The 24,048-nt window shown below is 35.9% G+C and overlaps 1 protein-coding gene across 2 annotated transcripts in view; it reads left to right on the top strand.

The window, feature by feature from the left end:
* LOC149799194 (trehalase-like) overlaps positions 1-24,048 on the top strand; it is a 44,084-nt gene that overhangs the window by 4,452 nt on the left and 15,584 nt on the right. For both annotated transcript variants that reach the window (XR_016421105.1, XM_089958456.1), the window contains exons 3-6: positions 19,774-19,903; positions 21,065-21,152; positions 21,447-21,547; positions 23,267-23,359. Coding sequence is in view for 1 of the 2 variants with exons in the window: in XM_089958456.1 (XP_089814582.1) it covers positions 19,774-19,903; positions 21,065-21,152; positions 21,447-21,547; positions 23,267-23,359 (412 nt within the window). In the remaining variant the exon portion in view is untranslated. The remainder of the gene's footprint in view (positions 1-19,773; positions 19,904-21,064; positions 21,153-21,446; positions 21,548-23,266; positions 23,360-24,048) is intronic.

Raw genomic sequence — 24,048 nt, 5'->3', positions numbered from 1 at the left:
AAAAGAAAATGAAACCAGGATAGGTTAGGAGAACCCTCTCCCCACTGAAAATTAAACGATCTGTACCTTGTAATAGATGAAGTTGCTGTGTGTAATAGATGAAGTTGCTGTGTATGTATGTATTTTTTGTACCTTGGAATAGATGAAGTTGCTGTGTATTGCTATGTACATATTAATTGTTGTTTACGTAATGTAGGGGTCAAAGTTTATGATGCCAATTACTAACCATTCTAGTTGGTCGGACCGGTTTAATCTAGTGTTACGTGCGCCCGACTATGAGACAGACGAACCGGGTTCGATTCCCGACAGTGTTAGTATCCTCTCCTGTTACAGTTGTAATTTTGACAAAAAAATGTGTACAAAAGTGGGATAATTAAACTTACATTATAGTAGACACCCTTTCAAAGACGTGCTAACATTAGATAGATTGGTATTATGTCTATGCCATCCAATAACTAGTGGCATCCCATTATTATAATGCAATCGGGACATGCACCAGAATAATACAGCACAAAGTCGACAAATGTCTCTGGGATAGTAAATAATGTATCTGAAGGACCTGGAGGAAATGCACAGTCAGCATCGCGGGATGCGAGTACTTTGATAACAACGCAAAATTCTGTTCACTGTCGTCTTCGTTGGAAGTGCCACAAGGACGTGATCCAGAAGACCTGACACAGTCGCTCCTTGTGTTTCGCTCGGACCAGCAGTGTATCGGCTAATACTTCCTTCGTTTCAACGACGGCTTATGTTCCTTCTTGGATTGACATTGATTACCTGTTGGTGAAAGTGACCTTGAATGACCTAGTTTGAATCTGAGCCACTGTCGTTGTTCATGAAGTGCCTCAGTTTTGGGATTGTTCGGGTTATTGACGTGAGCAGCAGAGGAGGCGAACAGACCGACTTTGGGAGCGTCCAAAAACCGAAATAAGGCTTCTAACTAAAAATATTTCGAGCTGAATATTTGCTTGAAATAAATGATTGTCTAAACAAATTGAGGATTCTCCGGTTAGTTAGACCATTTATTTTCGTAAATTGCTCTCCTGATCTGAAAACTCGTGAAATTAAACGAACCAACTTGAGGTCATGGTCTCCTCTGCTGCTATATTAATTTATCCAAATATTGTATCGAGTCCGATTCGATATCTTGTTCTAGGATCGTGCAAATTTATTGTTATAAACCCGTGCGGAGCAGCTTGCGCTCGTGAAAAGAAGTTTCTGAATTTAATTATATTCATGTCACCGCTGCACCAAGTTTGATGAATATTTCGCAACGTATGTGTATCAACTCCATTAAACACAACTAAAATATTACAGTTATCTCTGATCACTTTTGGTATTTGTGTGTATCGTTGAGTAACATAAATGACATCGGTGTTTTTATGTCTACCTCGAGAAAAAATCCTAGCTGGATTTGATTGTTTGTCCAGCATCACATCATCGTATACAACTAAATTATTAATAAATCCGTCTATGGAATCAACTGATGGTGCTTCATCAGTATCGGTTATAAACTCGATAACATCGTTATCTTTATCTATTTGCGCGTTTTCATTATAATCCTTAAGCACATTATAACATCGTTGATCATCAACTGACGGGGCTACCAAATACAATTTTTCCCACTTTAACCATCTCATTATAAGATTGAGTAACAACTGTGTCTTTCCACTTCCAGATGGTCCTATTGTTATCATTCTAATTGAATTTGGTAACACAGGATGGTGCTTGACAGGTTCTCGTTTTCTTGTCGCTGAGAAATCAATTATATCCATGCTGCATAAAATATCCATGGATTTATATTGTGTGAAGTGCAGGACGCGTACCCCGACGGATACACTAACAACTATTACCACAAAAAATAACAGATCAGCGGTTACGGATAAGTGTACGCGGTGTGATACAAAGAAGTTTAAATTTATTCCCGGTGATAATTCAGGGACAAAGTCAGCGTTAAAAAAAAAGCAACACGGGGATGATATTGCAGCAAAATTAACAAAATTACCCGGGACTCCGTGGGCTAAATACCCAGGAGCAAAACACCTACCAGGATATAATTATTGCGGTCCTGGTACTCGACTTGATATCAGGCTTGATAATCAGGATCAACCAAAACCAGGTGAGGAACCAATACACGCTATTGATAAAGCATGCCATGCTCATGATGTTGCATATAAAAGCAATGATCTACAACATAGGCATATTGCAGATGTGGAATTAATTCATGCGCTAGATTCTATAAAAAAATAAAAATATCAAAGACAAATTAGCTAATTGGTTAGTAAGATCTGCGATCAAAGGTAAATTAGCACTAGGGGCTGGTAATATATAAATGGAATCGATTTATTATTCACCAATTGGATACTGGAAGGGTAAAGCAGCAATTAGTAAACTTGCTGATGCTGCAGCTGTTAAACATTCTACTGCTAAAGCGTGGTTATCCAAACAGGCAATATGGCAGATTTACCTATCGCCACCTAAGCAAATTCGATTTGCACATTTCAATGTCAGTGTTCCTAATGAAGTTCGTCAAGCTGATATTCTGTTTTTACCACATGATACTGTACGTAGAAAAATGTACAAATACGCGCTAACTGTTGTTGATATTGCAAGTAGATATAAAGATGCAGAACCGCTATCAGCGAAAACAGCATCTGAGGTAGCCGATGCGTTTAAACGAATTTATCAACGAGGTGGTCTACGATGGCCACAGCTGTTACAAGTTGATCCTGGCAAGGAATTTCTTGGTCCAGTATCATCGTTAATGAAGCAACATAATGTCAAAATACGACGAGGACATACTGCAATTCATCGTGATCAGGCAATTGTTGAACGATTTAATCGAACACTTGCTGAGCGGTTATTTGGATATCAATATGCGAAGGAATTTATTTAGGATAAAAGATCTCGTGAATGGGTGGCAAGATTACCAAATGTGATAGCAGCGTTAAATAATGAGATCACTCGAACAACCAACATGAAACCTATTAATGCGATTACAAAAAAAAAATATACCAATACAACGACGTGATCTTTCAGCACAGCCAGTATTAGGTAATATCACTGTCATGTATTTATACTAGCCCGGTGAACTTGAAGGCGGTAAAAAAAGAGCGACTGATCCTATTTGGAGTGTTACCACACATAAAATATCCACCGTGACAAGATCCTCAGGTAGACCTGCAATCTACAGACTGGATTCAACTGCTCCTCAACGTGGATTTGTACGTGAACAATTACAGATAATTCCCGATGATACACAATTACCACCCAAATCACCTAACTAGCTCCGTTACGTCGGTTACATTCAAGACAGGTCAACATGATATTTTCTCGTGTATGACCAAGATTGTTATTTTTTCTATCTACGGTAAATTTTCTTGGATCATTTTTTAGATACCGCCATAACATTATACAATTACAACTTGCACAATGATTATTCTGTTGTTGTTTTAGCGCATTAATAAAATCAGCATCAAGATCAAAATCGCGTTTGTTTTTTTTTGGTCACCTTGTTTATAACCAGCTAAGTTTTTTCTTATTATATCGCTTTGACATTCGTCAGTATCATCACTAATCACTGACGAGTCCATGACGATTCGTCTTAATTGAGATATTTTTCTAACTCGAGACATTGCAAGATAAACTAGGTTCGACCATTCGATACGATCATCAACGATCCAAACAACTGTATCAGTAATAGTTAATCCCTGAGATGAATGAATTGTCATTGCGTATCCAAGCGTCCACGGGGATTTATCAGCACGTAAAGCATCTTCAACAACATCAACATCAACTGCAACAATATCATTCAACACAAGATTCTGTTTCCTTGACTCGGTCTGTCCTGGTATATCGACGCCAATATTTTGCCGTCGCGTATCTGCTGGTCGATAACATAACGGAACTGGCAACGTTGGAAACTTTTCTCGTTGTAACTGAAACAACTCCCGCTGAAGTGTATCACGAACTATCTTTCTACTTGCAACTATCAAATCGTTTGGTCTCCACGCGCGCAGAAAGTCTTTCATGGGTGTTTCTGAAATTATCTCGCGCATTACTTCACACTGAATTTTATTCGGTTGTAGTCTGATTAATTTTTTAAATTCCTTCAACGTTGCGTCAAGTGCTCTATGATCATCAGATATTTCTTCGAAGTGGTCAACGAAATTTTTCAGCCATCCATGTGGAGATGGTCCAGCTACGGGTTGTGGTTGACCGTGATCGCCGCACATTATCACAGCAGTATTTCTTGTTAATAACCAATCAAGAAATATTTTTAATGTTTCTAGCGGTACAGTGCATATTTCATCCCATATTATAATCCTTGGAATGTATTTCTCGCCCATCCTTAAAGATGTCCATGTATCACCCTTCCATCGGAAAAAGCTGTGATAAGTACATGACTGTACTCCTCGTTGTTTCATTTCTCGCGCGAGTCTGTGTGTAGGTGTTAGCACAATCATATCTGAGTTCTGAAATAGTTCGATAGCTCGAGTGGTTTTACCAGAACCGCCAGGTCCGTTTAGATAAACTGTTTTGTGTCTAGTTATTGCATCGTATACCGATGGTAACAACGAAGTTGTCGACGATATCTGATTATTTTTGCCTGATTTTATCAGGTAAATATCTTTAACCGCAACATCAGCAGATTCGGAATAATCGAGCATATATTCCTTTTTTATTCTCCATGAACCCCACGATGCATAAGTGCCTATGTTTAATCTTTCTAACAGTATTGAATATTTTTTACTTATATAAAACGAATCAGTAGCGACTCTGACAGCGAGTGTAGAAACTTTATTTATCATCGATAATAGGTTTATTGAAACGTACGCGAGCATAGATGATCTTAAATGAGTATACTGAGGTGACTCACCGTCCATGTAGCTCACAATTGTACCTAGTTTAGTTCTATTTGACAAGAAAGCTATTTCTCGACTTATAAACGTATTTCTATTTGTTGTATCAGCGATTATAAAATCTAACTCAGCATCATCCATAATCAGTCTTGTACAATGTCGTCTGTGATCATATGCTCCACCTTGGGTAAACTTGCCGATTATTTTTCTACCAAGCTCTTTTGTAATCTTGTTCTCGTAATCGGTTTCATCCGAATACTCCTTTTGTTGTGGTAAACAATCAAGCATATACCGTAATAGTACTATTGGTGTCCACATTTTTTTATGAAAAATGTATTCCAAACCAAACATAACAAATTGGATGAAGTCCTTTAGACATTTCGAATGACTCGATACGAGCGAATCCAGTTAGGTCAATATCCGGTAATGGTCCATTTATCGATACGAGCGTCATTTCGTGCGTCGGATGACCGAATCTTTTAAAGTACACAGAACAATCTCCGTATCCAAGAAAACGTCCGGGATAACACGCGACCATATCAACTGAAATAACATCTCTGTGATTGTATTTAGTATTCCACAATCCGCCGTGTCCATATTCGACACAACTCAGTATTATGTCATCAAGAAAATCAAACCTAGTTGGTTTCCACGAATTTTTCTTTCTAGCAAAATGAGCCGCAACTGACGAAACAGTAAAACAGTTGCTCAATAATTCGTCAGTGTCATCAGTATATTGCAGTGCATGATTTTTCATTTTCTCGTGAAGAAGATCTGTTCGATAAATAACGCCATTTGGTCTCACAAACTGATCAAATTTATTTTTTTCTTCCACGCAAGACTGAAATAACCATACTGACACAGGATCGTTTTTACTTATTTCGTTAATAAAATCAAACATACCTCCATCAGAATTATCTCCGGGATAACATTTAACAGTTCGATCTCGTGGAAATATTGTTACTGCATTAGTCCACGCGTGTGCGTTATGATCAATAATTTCGATCGAAGCTCCTTTTGATCTATATTTTGATTCATACAAAATCTCTCCTGTTATCGTCGCTACGGTTATTGGAAATTTTAATCTTTTTCCTAACTCAGCGACATCTTTGATAGACGTACCGGTATCTTTAACCATTTCTCCCCACGTGTTTATTATTTTACGTCTTTTATCCGTTAGACCGTTTCCACGAGTCGAAACGGTAAAATGTTCTGTTACTCGTTCAGCCACACAATTTATTTTTGAAAATTTCATCGGCGCCAGTTTATCAATGCTGGGTTTTTCATTTATCACATAGATTCCATAAATAACCGCTGTCACAGGATATGCTCGTTCATAATACGGTTTGTCAATACCTGTCAATAGACCTGGTTTGGAATCTTTACTTAGTATGACAGTTTTTTTATTACCGTGGACAGGATCATATTGTCACGGATAATCCAATCATCTGTTTCTGTCAACACGACAAATTTTATTCTGAAAGGATATTTGCGATTATCAAGATAGTTGATGATAATTGCTGCTCGTTTGTCGTTCATCACAGCGTCATTGATGTCTTTGTTGCGTATAATCTTGAACGTTGACCAGATATGAGATGCACCATTTTTGTGAAATTCTTTCTTGGCGTCGTGAATTTTATTAATCAAACCTTTGTTTTTCGGATCAACCAGATCTTGCATCGGTAGGTTAGGAGATATTCTGTCGAGATTAAATTTATCTCCGCTCAAGGGCTTTATTCGGGATAATCTATCGAATTCGTTCATATTATATTTCAAACAAATATTTAAATTAAAGTATTATGTATACAATGTCTCAATGCAAATGGCTCATGGTGGGTTCATTGACTCGTTGTAATAAATCCTGTAAAAAAGAATTCTGCGGACAACACATGCAGTGCGTTCACCGTGGAAGCTTAGGACCAATACCATGTCTGCGATGTGGTGCTGGAGTGCGAGGAAAAACACAGTTGTGTGCGTGTTGTGGTGGTAAACGATACAGAAAGCTTAAAAGATAATATGACAAAAAAAAAATAACGTCAATAACAACGCTATAAAATTCGTGGAGGATTATCTAACTAAGTTTTCAGATAAATTATGATTTAAACAAATAATATTGTATAATGGAGCAAGATAAGTTTATAAAGCATCCTACAATAACAAACTACGAATCAAATATTGATGGTATGATAAGACACTGTCAGAAAAAAGTACCAGTTGGTTGTATTAATAATCATAGTTATCTATTGTCTACTGTTGGAAAGAAAACTTATCTCTGTCATCGTTTCACATACGAGTGTCACAAGGGGTTGATCAAAGACGGTCTTGTGATCGATCACATTAACGGCGTGAAAATTGACAATATTTTATCCAATCTTCGAGCTGTTACACAAAACGAGAACTCTGCATGGGGAGGTACTGGTAAATATGACAGAACAATTGCAAGGAGGGCGGTAAAGTCCACAAACATAGAGACGGGTGAAGAAATTACATTTCAATCAATGTGTTCAGCTGCGAAATACTTTGAAATTAACTCGCGTGTGGTAAAATACGTCGCAGAAAATATGACCAAAACTACTTTTTCCAGTAAATATAAACAGAAAATCACCTTCCAGTATTGTTAATGAGATAAACTATCATCATTACCTCGAATTATATTTAATAACCATTTTTTTAACCATTTATCCTTTTTTGTCAGAAAGCCTCATTGTTACACTACTGATTTTTTGATTATGCTAAAGGGAGATTACTTCTGTAGTATATAGTTTTCTTCGTAGATTTCCGATTTTTTATGGTCATAATTGGTTAATTAATCATCTACGTCGTAATTAATTACCAAAGAAAGATATTTATGGTTTCTAACTTACAAAATAGAAAAATAAACGTATTTCCCATCATACACTATAGCGAGTTATTTTTAAACCTGTTATGAGAAATCGAGGCAAAACACGCTGTTTTTAATGCAGATATTCACAATCTGTTCAGAAATACAGAAATATTTAAACCAATCTGTAGGTGGTAAAACGTTTGATTGTGCCGTGGTAGTATGTAAATAGACAGAACACGCTGTTAGTGCAAAGATATTACGAGAAATCTTGGCAGAACACGCTGTTTTTAATGAACAAATGTTTACAATCTATTCAGAAACCTCTGTTTTAATACAGAAATTTACAATCTATTCAGAAACCGCTGTTCTAATACAGAAATTTACAATCTATTCAGAAATGCAGAAATATTTAAACCGATCTGTAGCTATATAATAACCTTTGAAAGATATATTGCTAGTTGATTCGATAGTTCAATTGGTGATGCATCTGGCCGTGATGCTCACGGTCCCAGAATCGAATCCCATGACTGACAACCGTCGGTGGTTACGCATATTAGCGATTTTTATAATGAATTGGGGCACCGCCATCCCCCTACGCTCAACAGAACCCTCCAACCACACGTCACTGGTGGTTGATACATGTTTTGTATCACCCACGGGCTGATTATTGGGGGTGTGTTCTGTTGAGCGTAGAAAATGGCCTCATTTATGTTTGTGCCGTCCTTAATTAAGATTTCATTCATTGCATATATTCCATTTCACTCATTCATTGCATATATTCCATTTCATTCATTCATTGCATACTTACTGAACCTGCTAAAACACTCGAATAGAGGTTCATTCATTCAACATATGTTTGTGCCGTCCTCCCTTTTGGGCCTCTAGACCGTTGTTTGACGGGTTAGGGGCTCTCATAGGGGGTAGCATTTCGTGTGCCTGTTGAACTTGGTAGAATGCGGTGGCAAGCTACGAGTTCTGGGTTGTGCCGTCCTTAATTAAGATTTCATTCATTGTGTATATTTCATTTCATTCACTCATTGCATTCATTGTATATGTTGTGCTGTGCCCCTTCCTGAACTTGCTAAAAGACTCGAATATGTTCATAGGGGAAATATATATATATATATATATATATATATATATATATATATATATATATATATATATATATATATATATATATATACACTAAATAATGAACTACGAAAATATTAATGATGTAATTGTTGCTATTAAAAAATTGGAAAAAGATGGAATTAATATATCCGATGAACTAAATCCTGAAAAAATAGTTTCTGATTTTGAAATTTTACAAGAACGTAAAAACCAAGGAATACAGACACTATCATCTGAATACAAGTTCATGAAACGGATTCAGGCGGCGATGTTCCGGTGGCTAGCTACTGTAGAAGATAATCAGGTGAAGGAATTCGTTCCTCTCTCTGCCACAGTAGAAAAAGTTAGATTGGAGTTATCCCACGAGTACGAGGCAAAAAAAAAAACAATTAGTACTCGCATAAGACTATTAAGAAAAATTATGTTAGCGAGTAACCTCGTTACTGGTGAAACGATCCAAAGTAACCTCGTTGGTGAAGTAGTACAAAATAATTCTGGTGAAAATGAAAATGAAAGTTTCGGTGACTGGGGTCCCTGTCAACGCTGACCACGTGTAGATCTTTGATCTTAATATTTTATTTGATCATAGATCTTTGATCTTAATATTTTATTTTATCATAAATCTTTGATCTTAATATTTTATTTTATCTGAAATATTTTATTTATTCTGAAATTGTATTTATTCTGAAATATTATGTATTTATTCCGAAATATTATATATTTATTCTGAAATTATATTTATTCTGAAATATTTTATATTTATTCTGAAATATTATATATTTGTTCTGAAATATTTTATATTTATTCTGAAATATTTTATATTTATTCTGAAATATTTTATTTTTTCTGAAATTGATGGGCTAGTTGGTACTCAGAATCATGCAAACCAATCAATTTCGTAATTTTGATGGGCTAGTTGCACTCAGAACTATGTTAAATGATCAAATGTTCAGAAAAAAATAAAATATTTCAACATTTGTTATTTTTAGTCGATTTGTTAAGGAAAATTGATGAATTTTCCAATATCATCAGGTCAAACCTCAAGCGGTTCTCTAATTGATTTATCGATAAATCGTTAAAAATCAGTAAAATTAGCTCAAAAAATGAGATTTTTCATGCGATTTTTGTTAATTTTTCTGGTAATTTTCGAAAAAAAATGAGTATTTTAACGATTTATCGATAAATCAATTAGAGAACCGCTCGAGGTTTGACCTGACGAAACACTGTAATTTGACAAATCGACTAAAAATAACAAATTTGACTAAAAATGTTGGAATATTTCTGATAAAATAAAATAAAATAAAAATATTTCTGATAAAATAAAATAAAAATATTAAGATCAAAGATATATGATAAAATAAAATAAAATATTTCTGATCAAAACTCATTACGATAAAATTCTTTAAGACGAAGATCTACGATCAGAAATCTATGATTTTACATGTAGATTGACAATCAATTGCTCCCCACGCAGGTCAATTAATCATCCTATGTGGTCTGTGAGTTTGAAATTTATTCGTGACAAATACTAATTATGTGTACGTAGATAAACAGGATTGGTTGGTACTTGCACGATCAAATCCCCAGGAGGAACTTGTGGTGTGAACGTGTATAGGATATATCCTGGTTGAGCCTGATTTGATCTTCCAATATCTATTTGATAACTGCCTTCGATTACGTCACAAACTAGATTAACCGCGATTGTCGATGTTATATTAACGATTCCCGGAGATACGTGTCTGCCGCCGCATTGTGGATCATTATTATATCTAAGAACAGTTGCTGGTGGGGCTATTTTTCTCCACGCAGCTAGTATTTCAGGAAAGTTTTTGTTGATAATATCTTTGAGATTTTTCTTTATTTGTTCGGTTGCAAGTGCTGGTATTACAAATGTCGGTAATTGTTGCTCGGTTATTTTAAAATAATCAAGAAATACATAATACGACGATTCTCTTTCTCCATGGAATCTATAATACTCTTCATTAATTACCGAGTCACGAATTTCTCGATTAGTATGTTCGATATCGTCCACAATTTGATTCACATGCTGAGTTGTTTCGATAGTTTGTTGTTTTAGGTCATCAGAATAATACTGCATAATACCTGCAAATAAATTTCTTAATTTATCAAATGAGCGTGTAAGTTCAGGAGTAATTATACCTGAAAGAAAATCAAAATATTCATCTTGGACAACCAGATGAGTCGGTGGTGTTGCGAACTTAAATAGTTTATAAAACAAATCTTAATGATGTACCATATTCAGTCAAAAAATAATCATTGGAAAAAGTTTTCTTTGTATTCTGGAGTTGCTATAAACTTGGCATCGTCAGTGAGAAATTCAATTAATTTTGGTTCTGGTGGTCCATGATATTCTGGCGCAATATCAGGCCAACCTAGTACGGATCTTATCGTGGACTGATAAATATCAACGGCATAATCAGGAGAGTTTATTTCGATTGCAGAAGATAGCGTCGGCTCATGAACAGTAATTGATATTTTTGCTTCTTTTTCTGTTATTGATTTTATTCTACGCGCAAATTCATCATTGATTTGTGCGATCTCATAACTGCCAGTTGCTATTCCAACAACGACCCAATCAGGTGTTCCATCTGGTTTGTTTTTATTAGCAAATACAAGCGAATTATTTGCTGGTGTACCATTAAATAATCTCGATCTGATATTTGGCCAACTATGGTATACTCGTAATTGCGCTAGTGCAATTTCATTCGCGCGAATCGCAGTTGGAAAATTGATGTTAAATTCAGGATTAATCGAGCTTACCGAGATCATCGTGGTCTTGTGCGGGGTTGTGTTCGTCACGATCTGCTGGAGTAATTCCGTCATTATTAATACTCGTACCTTTAATACCAGGGCAGTTGTATATTTTAATCATCTCTGAAAATTCAGAATCGGATATAATTCCATCACTGAGACTCGCTGATAACAACGAGGATAACTTCGAGTATGCGACAGTTGCTATGTGTAATTTTATCATGTAATCGGATAATTTTTCATTCGTGCAAGTACATATTTTTTTTGCAATGATATTAAGCACACCTGCAATGGTTGTTGCAGCTGAAATACAAATAGTCACAGCTACTGGTGCCATCATTGTTACCGCGGATAATATTATTCCAGCTCCAGCAACAACAGCGGATACCGAATAAACAACAACGTCGATGATAACTAATCTTCGTTGATACTTTTTTATTTTTACTGTATATTGTTCGATTCGATCTTTCAACACTGCCTGCCATTCACGCGCTTGATTGTACCTAAATTTTTGAACGTCGATTGAGGTACTCATTATATTTTATGCAGTAACCAATTGAGGTGTTTCAGCTACAAATTCCAAACACCACCAGAAAGATGTTGCGGTTAATTTCTTATCAACTGCTTCCAGAATAAATATTTCCTCGTTTCCGTTATTTAATATAACAGATACAACCCCGGAAAACTTATCAGTTGAATGACGCCATGGATACTATGTAAATATTTTAAATTTTGCAGCACTAAACACAGACAGCCTGTACACGCCAGTGACTGTTGCGGTATATTTGATAGTTTTATTTTGCTGACACCATGATGCAAATCCCGATGATACCGTGTATACGATGTTGGTAATATGCCCGGGGGTAACTCAGGGTGGGATTTTAATCAGACTGGTTTTATTAACGATCTCAGGAATACCCGCTACGATGTTTTGCTGTGTTTGTTTGATCGTGTTGATGTTCGTCTTGATATCAACGAGTTTTATGTCAATGGCGTGCGGAGTGCCGAAGAATTTATCTATGGATTCATCGTTTTTTTTGAAAATTTCTTCAAAATCTTCCAAAAGCGCCTACGTGATTGTCATACTCGGCCCGCAACGTGGATAATTTACCATCTACGGTGTTGTAGTTGACGTCAACGTATTTTTTTGTTGCTGCGTCTTCGTCGGATGTTGGATCTGTCAAAACTACTACCTTATTCCCGTTCATGCTGAGTTCACCTGTCATTGTGTCACCGGTATTTTTCACGCGATTAGCAACACTTGGTCTAATTTGATCTCTGATGGTTATAAACGATATACTTGAATCCCTAATTCTGCCGCTGTCAGTAAACACGGGTATATTATCCGTGACCGCACCGAGTACTCGTTGAATTATATCATTCCATTTGATATTGCTCGTTTTTAGTTTTCCGTATCGGTCCTGAAAAATAACAACCTCATCTGGGTCAACTCCAGCAAGATTCATAATATCAGCGAGTTCATTTTTAGTCGCGTACTTTGACAGATCAATGTTATCAGACTTTTTCTTAACCGTAGAAGAAGATCTTCTTCTGTAAATATCAACCATTATAATCTAAGATCTGTTTAAAATGCTTTACGCGCAATGAAGCGGTTGCTTGTATAATCATTTACGACCTTATGTGGCGGTTTGGATGATTTTAATATAGCGTTAAGTACATTAATTACTTCATGGCCGCATATTGGCGGATTTATCATTGTTTGTATGGGTAGCGTTGAATACCAAACTTGCGCGTGAAGTGGTGCAACATACTTGATAAACTCAATGGGTGGAGCTAACCCATATGAATCAAAATAAACGATTCCACGTGGATCAACCGTGTATGATACCCAATGAGTACCAGGTCCTGAATTCGAGTCAAGATTAATAATACCTGTTTCGAGTTTGTTCGGTTGTTTTGGTAATTGATCTCGCATAAAAACACCTCTGAAGTTTTTTATTTTTAATCGCTTAGCAGCATCAAGTAAATCAAAATGTGATGCTTCAGCGTCTAACAAAGTGATCCTGGAAGCCTCAGACCTCTTCCCCAACGAGATCTCGGTAATCTTAGGCCGCGTCCCTTTTTTATACCCATTTCCTGTTGCTTTCTTTAAAGCCATTCTAGTAGCTGTTCCAACAGCACCTAACGCGGCTGCTTTTGCTATGGCTGGAGCGGCAGCAGCTATTAATGCTGGAATAGCCGCGAGAAGTGGAAAAATACCGCCTGTTTTAACTATGTCCTTAATCACACCCGCAGAGAGATTAAATTTGACGCCTGTTCTTGATTGTTTAGCGCCGTTGAAATGTTTAAGCTGGCGTTCTGATAATGATAGTTTATTTTGACCACCCGTGATCTGATCTCGCTATAGTGATATTTTCATTAAGCAGTTTTTTGCTGAATTTGATTGAAGGTTTTTAATCTGACCAGGAGTAAGACTGACACTAACATGATGATATGGCATTTTATGATAAATACTTGCCACGCTCCAAATAATGATTAAAGATTTTCCACTGGTGCATCAACGACTCTCATTCGACCACTACCACCTTCAAGTAACATGGCTTTATCGCTGAGTATAACCGCGATTGCTCTATAATCAACACCACCACCTGTATCTAATGCTGCTTTAAGATGTATATCAACGACAGATTGTTTTGATAGATCAAGATGCTCCAGTGAAAAATAATAAATTGGATACAAAGTTCTGAAATCATGCTGTGATATTTGCAACCCAGTATCAACATTTTGATCACGTCCCATGAATGACATCAAACGATGATATACACGTCCTATACTATTTTGTTCATAATTTAGTTGTATATTCTCTGTTGGTTCTTGTTGTCCGTTTATCCGTAAGGAAATATTTGTGATACCTAGTTTATCAAATATCATATGAGTACGTTCTTGATTACCTAAATGATCATGGTTCTGAAACGCAATAAAAATATCCCGTGGTGCAGAAACACCTTGTTGTGATGCTATATGCCATGTAAAGTGATTGCTAACGTCAGTTTGCATACTATCTGTGCTTGTTGTTAACCATGACAACAAGGATTTACCGCCTGTGTCCATGAAAGAAATCAATTTTTGTTCTTCTGCGATTGTTGGAGTCATTACCGGCATCCACAGTGAAAGTTTCGATAATATTACTTTACCAGCATCACCAGCGGGTCTCCACAGGGCATCGTTATCATCACCCTTTCTTACAAGAACAACTGTGTGTCTAGCTCCAAAAATAACCTTTTTAATATTCCTACAACGTGCTGCAAATCCCAAGTTGAAATCTGGATTAGAACCATGAACAACCGGCGTCACATCAGCATCAGCGTTTCCGGCAAAATTTCTTGGTCGTCTTATATTATACGGATCATCGTTGGGGTGACCAGAATTATCTTTCACAAACATCATTGTGGTACCTGCTGATCTTGTATAATCATCAGAATATCTTGCCAACCCTATTTTGTTGTAGCAACGTCGACATCATTCTGAATCGATTCAATATTTTTTCCATCAATCATATACGTGGCGCTACTAAATAATGCCATGATCCCATTGTTGACAAAACCAACTTTTACTTCATTTCCGTAATTAGCATCGGTTGTTCTTACAATTGTACCTTCTACCTCAATAAAAGCCTCAACGGGTAGAAAATATCTACTTGTGTCATGAACTTGTAGTTCAATTCTTCCTCCACGTTGATCTGGTGTTCGTGCGTCATAACAATAAAACTTATAATCACGTACTGATTCATCTTTAAGGACAGGTGCTTCCATGTCAAATGCTGTGTCGGATACGTGCTTGAACATTTTATTGTAATTATTTTCGTCTAACACGTTGATTACCGCGTTCGGATAATTCCACTTCGGAAAGTTCCACATCCTGATATTAAACTTGAGATATTATTTCCCGATTCACCGAGTCCCCGATCTGCTAACGCTGCTAGTTTTTGATTTGCAGCTTGATTTATTATTTTACTTATGTCTGCGGTCATCACTTCAATACTTGGCAATTTTACTGGTTGTTGTTTTCGTCTTATTAATCGTGCTAGTCTATCTTTGATCGCCGAGAACGCCTTACCAGCAACATTGACAATTGCACCAGGAGCTTTTTCACGAACAATATCAATAGCTTTCATCGATAATTGTTTTGCAACAGGTGCTACTTTTGGAGCTATCCTTGTAAATAATCCCTGAATAACATCACCAAGTCCATCTCCGTAAATAACTCTATAGATTGGTAATCGTGAGTTTACCGCTCTGACCTTTACGGATTTACGATGATTATTGTGCACGATCATCTTATTTTATTTACCATTTATCTAATCGCGGTGACTAATCATCAACGAGCTCATCAATAAGTTCTCGGTAAACGCCAATATCCATGATACCACCTTGAAATAACTGCCGACAAATATCAGCTGCTTCATTGGTTATTTCTGTTGAATTATTTCCGGCACGTTTCCCCCTATGAGAACTTCTATCCGTGACACGTCATTGAGGATATTATCAGGACAAACAAGATTATTTTCCGGCTGTATCAGGATATTTAAACCACTTCCAGTTGCTCCTTCTTCTTCCTCACTTATTATTCTGAGAGATTGTGATAATTTTGATTCTTTTTGTGCAAGATACATGTCTGTTTTTCTGCGATACTCATTATATACCTCATCATTGGAATAAACTCTATCTTTATTGTAATATTTACGATATATCCATTTATACCAGATTTCGGGATTACTAATACAAGCGGATCTATATTCAGGTTTTAAAAATTGTTCTTTTTTATCCTTACTTTCTGCTGCAAGTTTTCATAACGTATCAATATCCCTAATTTCTCTTATAAATGTGATACCCCCCTTGGTAAATTTATCGCTCAGCGTAATCATTTCCCTTTCATCGTATTTCTCTTCTTCTGGTTTTATTAATTCACAATCTTTCATATCACCTATCTCAGTACGAAGTTTTCCAATACCTTCAAGTATTTCTTCACCAACGAGTGGAGGTTGAGCTGCAGCTATATCAGTTGGAAGATCTCATAAAATCTGTTTTGTTTTTTTTAGTTCTCGCTGCTATTTTTTCAGTCTGCTCTGCAGCTTGTTCTAATACTGGAAAAATACCCTTTTTCCTCTTCTCATCTTCCTTCGCAATATCTCCCCATATAGTTTTTTCAACAGCCGCTGCAGCTTTCTTAGTAGCTGCAGTGACGGGTTTAAATAATTTTTCAGTATCTTCTTCGTACTCAACTTGTGATTGTTGCTGCGCTTGTAGTTTTTTTCTGAATGAATCTCTAACAGGAAGAAATTTCAGATCAGGAAAGCAATTTACGAAAATAAATGGTCTAACTAACCGGAGAATCCTCAATTTGTTTAGACAATCATTTATTTCAAGCAAATATTCAGCTCGAAATATTTTTAGTTAGAAGCCTTATTTCGGTTTTTGGACGCTCCCAAAGTCGGTCTGTTCGCCTTCTCTGCTGCTACGTCAGAAAACAACCCATGTGCAACCAGGATGGAGTTAAACTTTCATTGTCTTAAAGTAGAACAATCGTCATGATTCATCAACAGATCTTAAATGCTGGACGCTTCTTTATTTACTCTTATTCTAATATGGGACGAATCCTAAATACATGCATGAATCAAGGATTTCAACAGATGTGTTTGCTGACGTAAATGTTTCTTGAAGCTCATTACTGCATACACATGTTCAGGCTAATGTAATTTGGTAAACTTGACTTAAACAGTATATAAGAGTGTGCATGTTCTTCTGACCTCAATATTTCCCAGCATGGTCACTTGGACAAACGTACAGCAAGGAAGAATGAAGAGAATCATTATTGAATTTCGAAAAGATCGCTAATTAATAATAGACGTAGCACATTATATTCTAAAGCAAGCTAAGCGAAGTTTCTTTATATGATTTTCAGGCAATAGAAGAACTGTGATGACTTCGCAACGTTATCGACGTGAAAAAATAATCTTAGTGGAAAATCATCTTAGCGGAAAATCATCTGCAAAATGAAATCACCAGAAGAATCGCATTGATCATGAAATACATACGCGCATGTTTGGTCGCATATGCTATTTGTTGACTTGCCGCGCTAACAACAGTTGGTCTTAGTGTGGCTGGAATCACAGCAACAACAAACCCTCATAGGTGAATGGAGGATAAAATAATTATTACAGCTGAGTTCGAGGCAAATCATTTGGGAAATGGGAAATCATAGACAACTCCAAGCACAAACAATGAACCATGTGGTGGCAGATTCACAGGAAGTAAACGTCAAGTAATTTCCTTTTAAATAAATGAACACCATGTCACAGTCTCAAAGGCGTTTACCATTGAAGTATCATAATGGGGGTTTTGTCTGTTAAAAATATAAGTCTCCGCGTTCTATGCCCGGTAACTGTCCTCTTTTATGAATCACTTTCACTGATTATGATCCATACGTTGCACATACACACGTGGCGTTTTAGAGTGTAAACAAAAGTCATGTGAGATTGAGGCTATGACCTTTAAAAAATTATTTAAATAAAAAACAACTGTTCAAACCGAGTGGTTAAAAAGCTTCATTTTACTACCACTACTATTGAAGGTGATTGATTCCACAACAACCGTTACAATATGGCGCTAAGGATTATCTTTGTGGTTTACGCTATGCTGATTGTATAGTATAGAAAAAAACATGAAATCCAATGCCATCTTTGCAAACAAATTAATCAACTTTAGCCGAGACAGAGTCGCCTCACAATTTTTTATTTTGACTTTCACTGAACGTCACGAGAACAGAGCTGCACTCGCCCACAATTTAAAGGAATCTAATGTTATTTCATTTTGGAATACCCCACTTTGAATTGTATTATACAGAAAATCATATACATAATGGGAGAATGATAGTGTACCTTTATGCTGATTGAGAACTTCAATATTAAATGATAAAATCTTCTGAAATGTTTCACATTGACGAACAGAAAAGTTACTACTCATGTGACTTCAACACGTAATAATATAACAGTTATGTCAGTCTCTATCCAAGCCCATCATATTATGATGACAACACCATGTAAAGGACAGGGCCAAAATGAATATTTGAAATCGCTTGAGAATCAAAAGGATAAGGCTCACATTTTAATTTAGATGGATAAATTGGGGGGTGGGGATTTCGCAACAGATTTGGATATCTTGCAGCGTTCTGTTATGCCATTTGCGAAGCTTTTGCGGAAGATAATATAATTCAAAACCATTGTCTCAGATCGGCAAGCTACCAGAGATAGATGTATTTTTTGTTCCTTGCTTAGATAGGAATCAGTTTTTCACTTGCCCGCGCCTGTGCTTGGGCGTTTTCAAACGAAATTTCCTTTTCCATCAAGCGCACAGTCGGATAAAATGGGGGAAGACTCGTCGTATTTGAACCTGGAGAAACATTCTTACCAATGGATTATAACCTTGACATGTGTGTCCCGCTAGTAATGCTGTAGATGAAATGTGGTCGACGAAGGAACTCATCTAAGTTTGATTGCTTTCGTTCCCACCAAAGGGTATACCAGAAAAGGTTAAATTATTGACCGGAATAGACACTGCATTTCAATGATATTTACATGCAATACGCCCTCAATGCGGGTGAATATCAAACCCCTGGCACAAATACATGAGTGACGGCTTTTATGATTGTGTGCACCAAGTTTCCGGAGCGATTCTAATGAAAGTAGACGTGAGCAGAAACCTGTTTTCAGAATAAATATTGAACACTTTACAGCTGATAAAGGTTCTTCTCGCAGACCCTAAGACGAGAAAATGATTTAGATTCACTTGTACGATCAATCAGCTACCCGCTTAGGTTCTCTACGAACAAGAATCTACATTGTCAAAAGAGATACAATCAGTCATACGGAAACTCATTGGATGGCTAAACACTTTACTAAGAGGACACATGGAGCTTTTAGATTTGGATGGAAAGATATTAGAACATTACAATTACCATTTGAGAAATGTGCTGGTTTGTAATGGACGTAAATGCCAATTCAAGATTTAGGGGATAGAGGACGGCCATCTGCGGACAAGTTTGCTTGTTATACTATGCCTGTAGATGTTGTCATGCACAAGATGCATCGCACAAAAATCAGTTGATAGAACATGTTATTTAAAAGAATTAATATCACATAACTTAAATACATTGCTATTACCGCTTCACTCTTTTCTTCAGATGATGTCCTTGCAAAATTTAAACTGCTTGGGAACTATTCCAAGGATGATTTACACAAATTTGTGACAGATCATTTCGCCGGGCCAGGAGAGGAACTGCAGCAGTGGCAACCTCCAGATTTTGTCGAAAAGTCTCTCTTTCTCTCTCTCTTTCATACACACTAAATGTTTCGTTTGTAATACACTTTCATGTGATAGTTGCTTGCAACAAATCCGCACAAACAGAGTATGTAGGAAACAAGAACACACACACACACATATATATATATATCGAAACTGGTTGTCAACTACCAGTGGACAAGTCATCTGATCCAGCGATTACAGATTGCAAACAAATAATCTGCCAACAGATTATCTCTGACAAATCTTCAGTTTAGCTTCTTTTCTTACATTCAGAAACCTTTTGAAATTACTCTCTTAAATTAGTGTAATCCTACCATTAGAAATATTTTTTTTTCTGAATATATACCTCATGTCGTTAATATGGGTTTTAAAGGAAACGGTGGTAGGGTTCTCAAGGATTCGTCAGTTGCAACCTGTTAAATCATATCTCATTTATTCCTTGAGAAGTATTGTTTACCATGAACTAGTATTGCAAGTTGCAATACGTCTGCCAAGTCAGCAAGAATATTAAAAAATCGTTTATTGACCGATGCTGTTAGTATTCGAGTTTTTGGTCAGCTCGTTTATTATTCATTCAGTTTTGTTACTCATTTTGTATAGAAAATCACTGTACGCTGTTGAAAAATTAAGAACTGTTAGCCGAGGTACAGATGTTTAATCAATTAAACTGTACGATATAATTCTTTGACGGATAACAAAATTAAACTGTATGATATAATTCTTTGACGGATAACTTTAACAGCAATATGATGCCTATCAATGCCATCTTTGCTTAACCATGACTTGACATTTAGAAAGGTTATCTCATATCTTTGCCTAAGGACGACTTGATATTTAGATAGGTTATCTCATCTTTGCCTAACGAAGAATTGATAGTAGAATGGTTATCTCATACTTGGAGTTTGCTCCATCAAGACGAAAAGACAAGAAAAAAATACTATCTGAGCAATTTTGACCTGTGTCACTTAGAACCTATCTACAGAATCTTATTTGAAAAATCAAAAAAAATTTCATTTTTAAACTATATTCAGCAGTTTTGACACTAAAATTAGTTTTGCCAAGAAAGTTTAGCTTTTTCCGCATACATATAGGTGTGTCTGTACACGTAATATACTTCATTATCAAATTCATGTACTTTTCATTGTTACATAATATTGTTTCGTTTGTAGTCCTTCGTTTTTGGCCGACATCAGAGATGCTGATTTAAAGGACTTTGCAAAACACCTTTGTAAAATCTGGTCTGATCTGGGAAAAACGGTAAGATCACCACTGACTGAAAATTAATAGCAAGAATATTATTGCGAAAACCTAATTTTATTGTACCTATCGTAATTAGTTAAATATGCAGTCTGTCTTTTCATTTTTAAGTTTATATTTTACTTTGTGTTTGCCTGTTGAAAAGGACAAATAAGAATTTGTTGACCAAGAGAAGGGAAGGTAGTATTATTTTACAGGAAAGAATTTAAGCTCAGTTATTAGGCCATTCATTTCTTCATCTAGCACTCCTTGGCTTTAGAGGCCACACATAATTATGATCACTTTATTCTACAGGTTAATATAGACGTTAAACAGAATCCTGGAAAATATTCTTTGCTATATCTGGAACATCCTTTTATTGTACCTGGAAAAAGATTCAGAGAGGTATATTACTGGTACGTATGCTCAGATTTAGAAATATTACCATGTAATCATATTACTACAAACTGAATTTATTGAATCTAATCTGTTTACTGGCTTAGACCTTTCAGTCCGAAATTAACATATATAAAAATATTCAAATTACAAATGATGCATTTTCCTCGGTGTTTTTTGCAGGGGAAGATTTTGGCTTTACCTTGTTAGAACATAGGCTATTATCAGCGATTTAATTTTCAATACTTCATGTCGAGTATTGTTTCAGTTGTTTTAAAACATACAGCTAATGCCTAAAGTTAAAGTTATACATCATGGAATTTTACTCTACATTTTTAATTAAAGCTAAGTCTACTAGTTACACACTTTTGTTTTCAAATATTTAAGTTAGTTTGGTGTTTCAAGGATGTAGGTTAATGCATCTGAATGTATTATAGAGACTAAATCCATGCCAATGCACAAACTAAGAAACTATGATGCAAGATAAAGATCCATTATTGTGTTCCATAATATAATGTTACCCACAGAGTATCTTTACAGAAATAAACAGAAAATACGAATTCACTCTTTGAGATCAAACTCTTCAAGTAATGCTTGCAGTGAAATGTTTGAATTTGATTCGTTTGAGACACCAAGTAGAACTGTCAATCAAGAATGTACTTTCTACATTCAGTAACTGAAAACAGCAACAAAGTATGAGCAGCTGCATCAATTACAGAAGGAAATACCCATGATGATGATAATGATGATAACTCTGATAACGTCAATAATAATAATCATCATTCGATTTCTACTAATGATACTACTTTAATCATCTGGATGACTGTCCCACGGATCTAACAACATGCATTGTTTATTATTTTACTGGATTGTGAAAGGTCTTGTGACCTGCCTAATGCAAGTGATCGGTTGATAAATATACAAGGACTCCCATTGAGTGTCAGAGGTACTTTGGCCTGCCTAACGCAAACGATCGGTCAATAAATTTACGGGGACTCCTACTGGATTGTCAAAGGTCTTGTGACCTTCCTGATACGAATGATCTGCTGATAAATCTTCAGGGACGTTTTGATTTTTAAAGATCTTCTGACCTGCCTAATGCAAATGATCTAGCGATTATGTTACAAGGACTTCTACTAGATTGTCAAAGGTTTTCCCGCCTGCATAATGCAAATGATCCAGCAATTATGTTACAGGGACTCCTACTGGATTGTAAAAAAATTTCTTACCGGTCTAATGCAAATGATCTTACGATTATGTTACAAGGACTTCTACTGGATTGTCAAAGGTTTTCTAGGCTGCATAATGCAAATGATCCAGCGATTATGTTATAGGGACTCCTACTGGATTGTAAAAGAATTTCTGGCCTGTCTAATGCAAATGATCTTGCGATGATGTTACAGGGACTTCTACTGGATTGTCAAAGGTTTTCTAGCCTGCATAGTGCATATGATCCAGCGATTATGTTACAGGGACTCCTACTGGATTGTAAAAGAATTTCTGGCCTGTCTAATGCAAAAGATCTTGCAATTATGTTACAGGGACTCATACTGGATTGTCAAAGGTTTTCTGGCCTGCCTAATACAAATAATTAGTTGACAAATTTACAGGACTCCTACTAGAGTTTCAAATTTCTTCTGGCCTTGCTAATGCAAATGAAAACTTTACAAGGACTTATCCTTGATTGTTAATGATCTTCTGGATTGCCTAATGCAAATGATATATTGATTGTGTTACAGGGATTCCTACTGGATTGTCAAAGGTCTTCTTGCCTGCCAAATGCAAACTACAGTCAAAGGAATGCTGGAGAATATGATCAGTCTTGTAAAAAGGTACTACACTAGCTTGCTAGCTAGCCAGCTAATTAGTTTTCAAATGTTACAGAAATTTTAATTCAGTTTTATGGTTTAACAACTCTTTTTATGCTTTGACTTTGTCTTTTGTTTATATTTGCACTTAATGAAACTAAAAGAGAAATATAAATGCTTTAAAATTATGTAAATGTTGATATAAAATGATGGCAATCAAACCCATGCACGATATTCACAATACAAAGTTGACTTGAAATTTGCTTGACTTATTTAAGAACTAATCAATATAAGAATGCATGATAAATTAGGATGAATTTCAACAATCCTTACTAAAATTTATTGTTATGTATATTTGATTTAATTATTTATATTTAATTTAATTTAATTGTTTGTGAGTTTTAAAATCTTTTTATTTTTAATTTCATTACTTGTCCAAATTTGATACTTTCAAGAAATTAGTTTTACCTGATTGTTTAGTCGTAAACACCGAACTTTGTATCTTTTGCTGACCTAGTTCCTGGCCTTGATTGAGAATCAAGTAAACAACTTCTTTTTTAATTCATTCTTAATGTGTGAATGCTAATAATGAAATCAAGGCTGTACTGGAATATATGACTTTAGACATGTAAATACCTTTTAAACTGTTCTGGAATGTGATCATGTGACCCTCATACGTGTATCTGTTTTGCACATTATTTGACTGTATAACC

This window comes from Sinohyriopsis cumingii, chromosome 5 (assembly GCF_028554795.1).
Source record: "Sinohyriopsis cumingii isolate HCF-2022 chromosome 5, ASM2855479v2, whole genome shotgun sequence".
NCBI lineage: Eukaryota > Metazoa > Mollusca > Bivalvia > Unionida > Unionidae > Sinohyriopsis > Sinohyriopsis cumingii.
The sequence above is the reverse complement of the archived record's forward strand: the minus strand, read 5'-3'. Positions and strand labels throughout refer to the sequence as shown.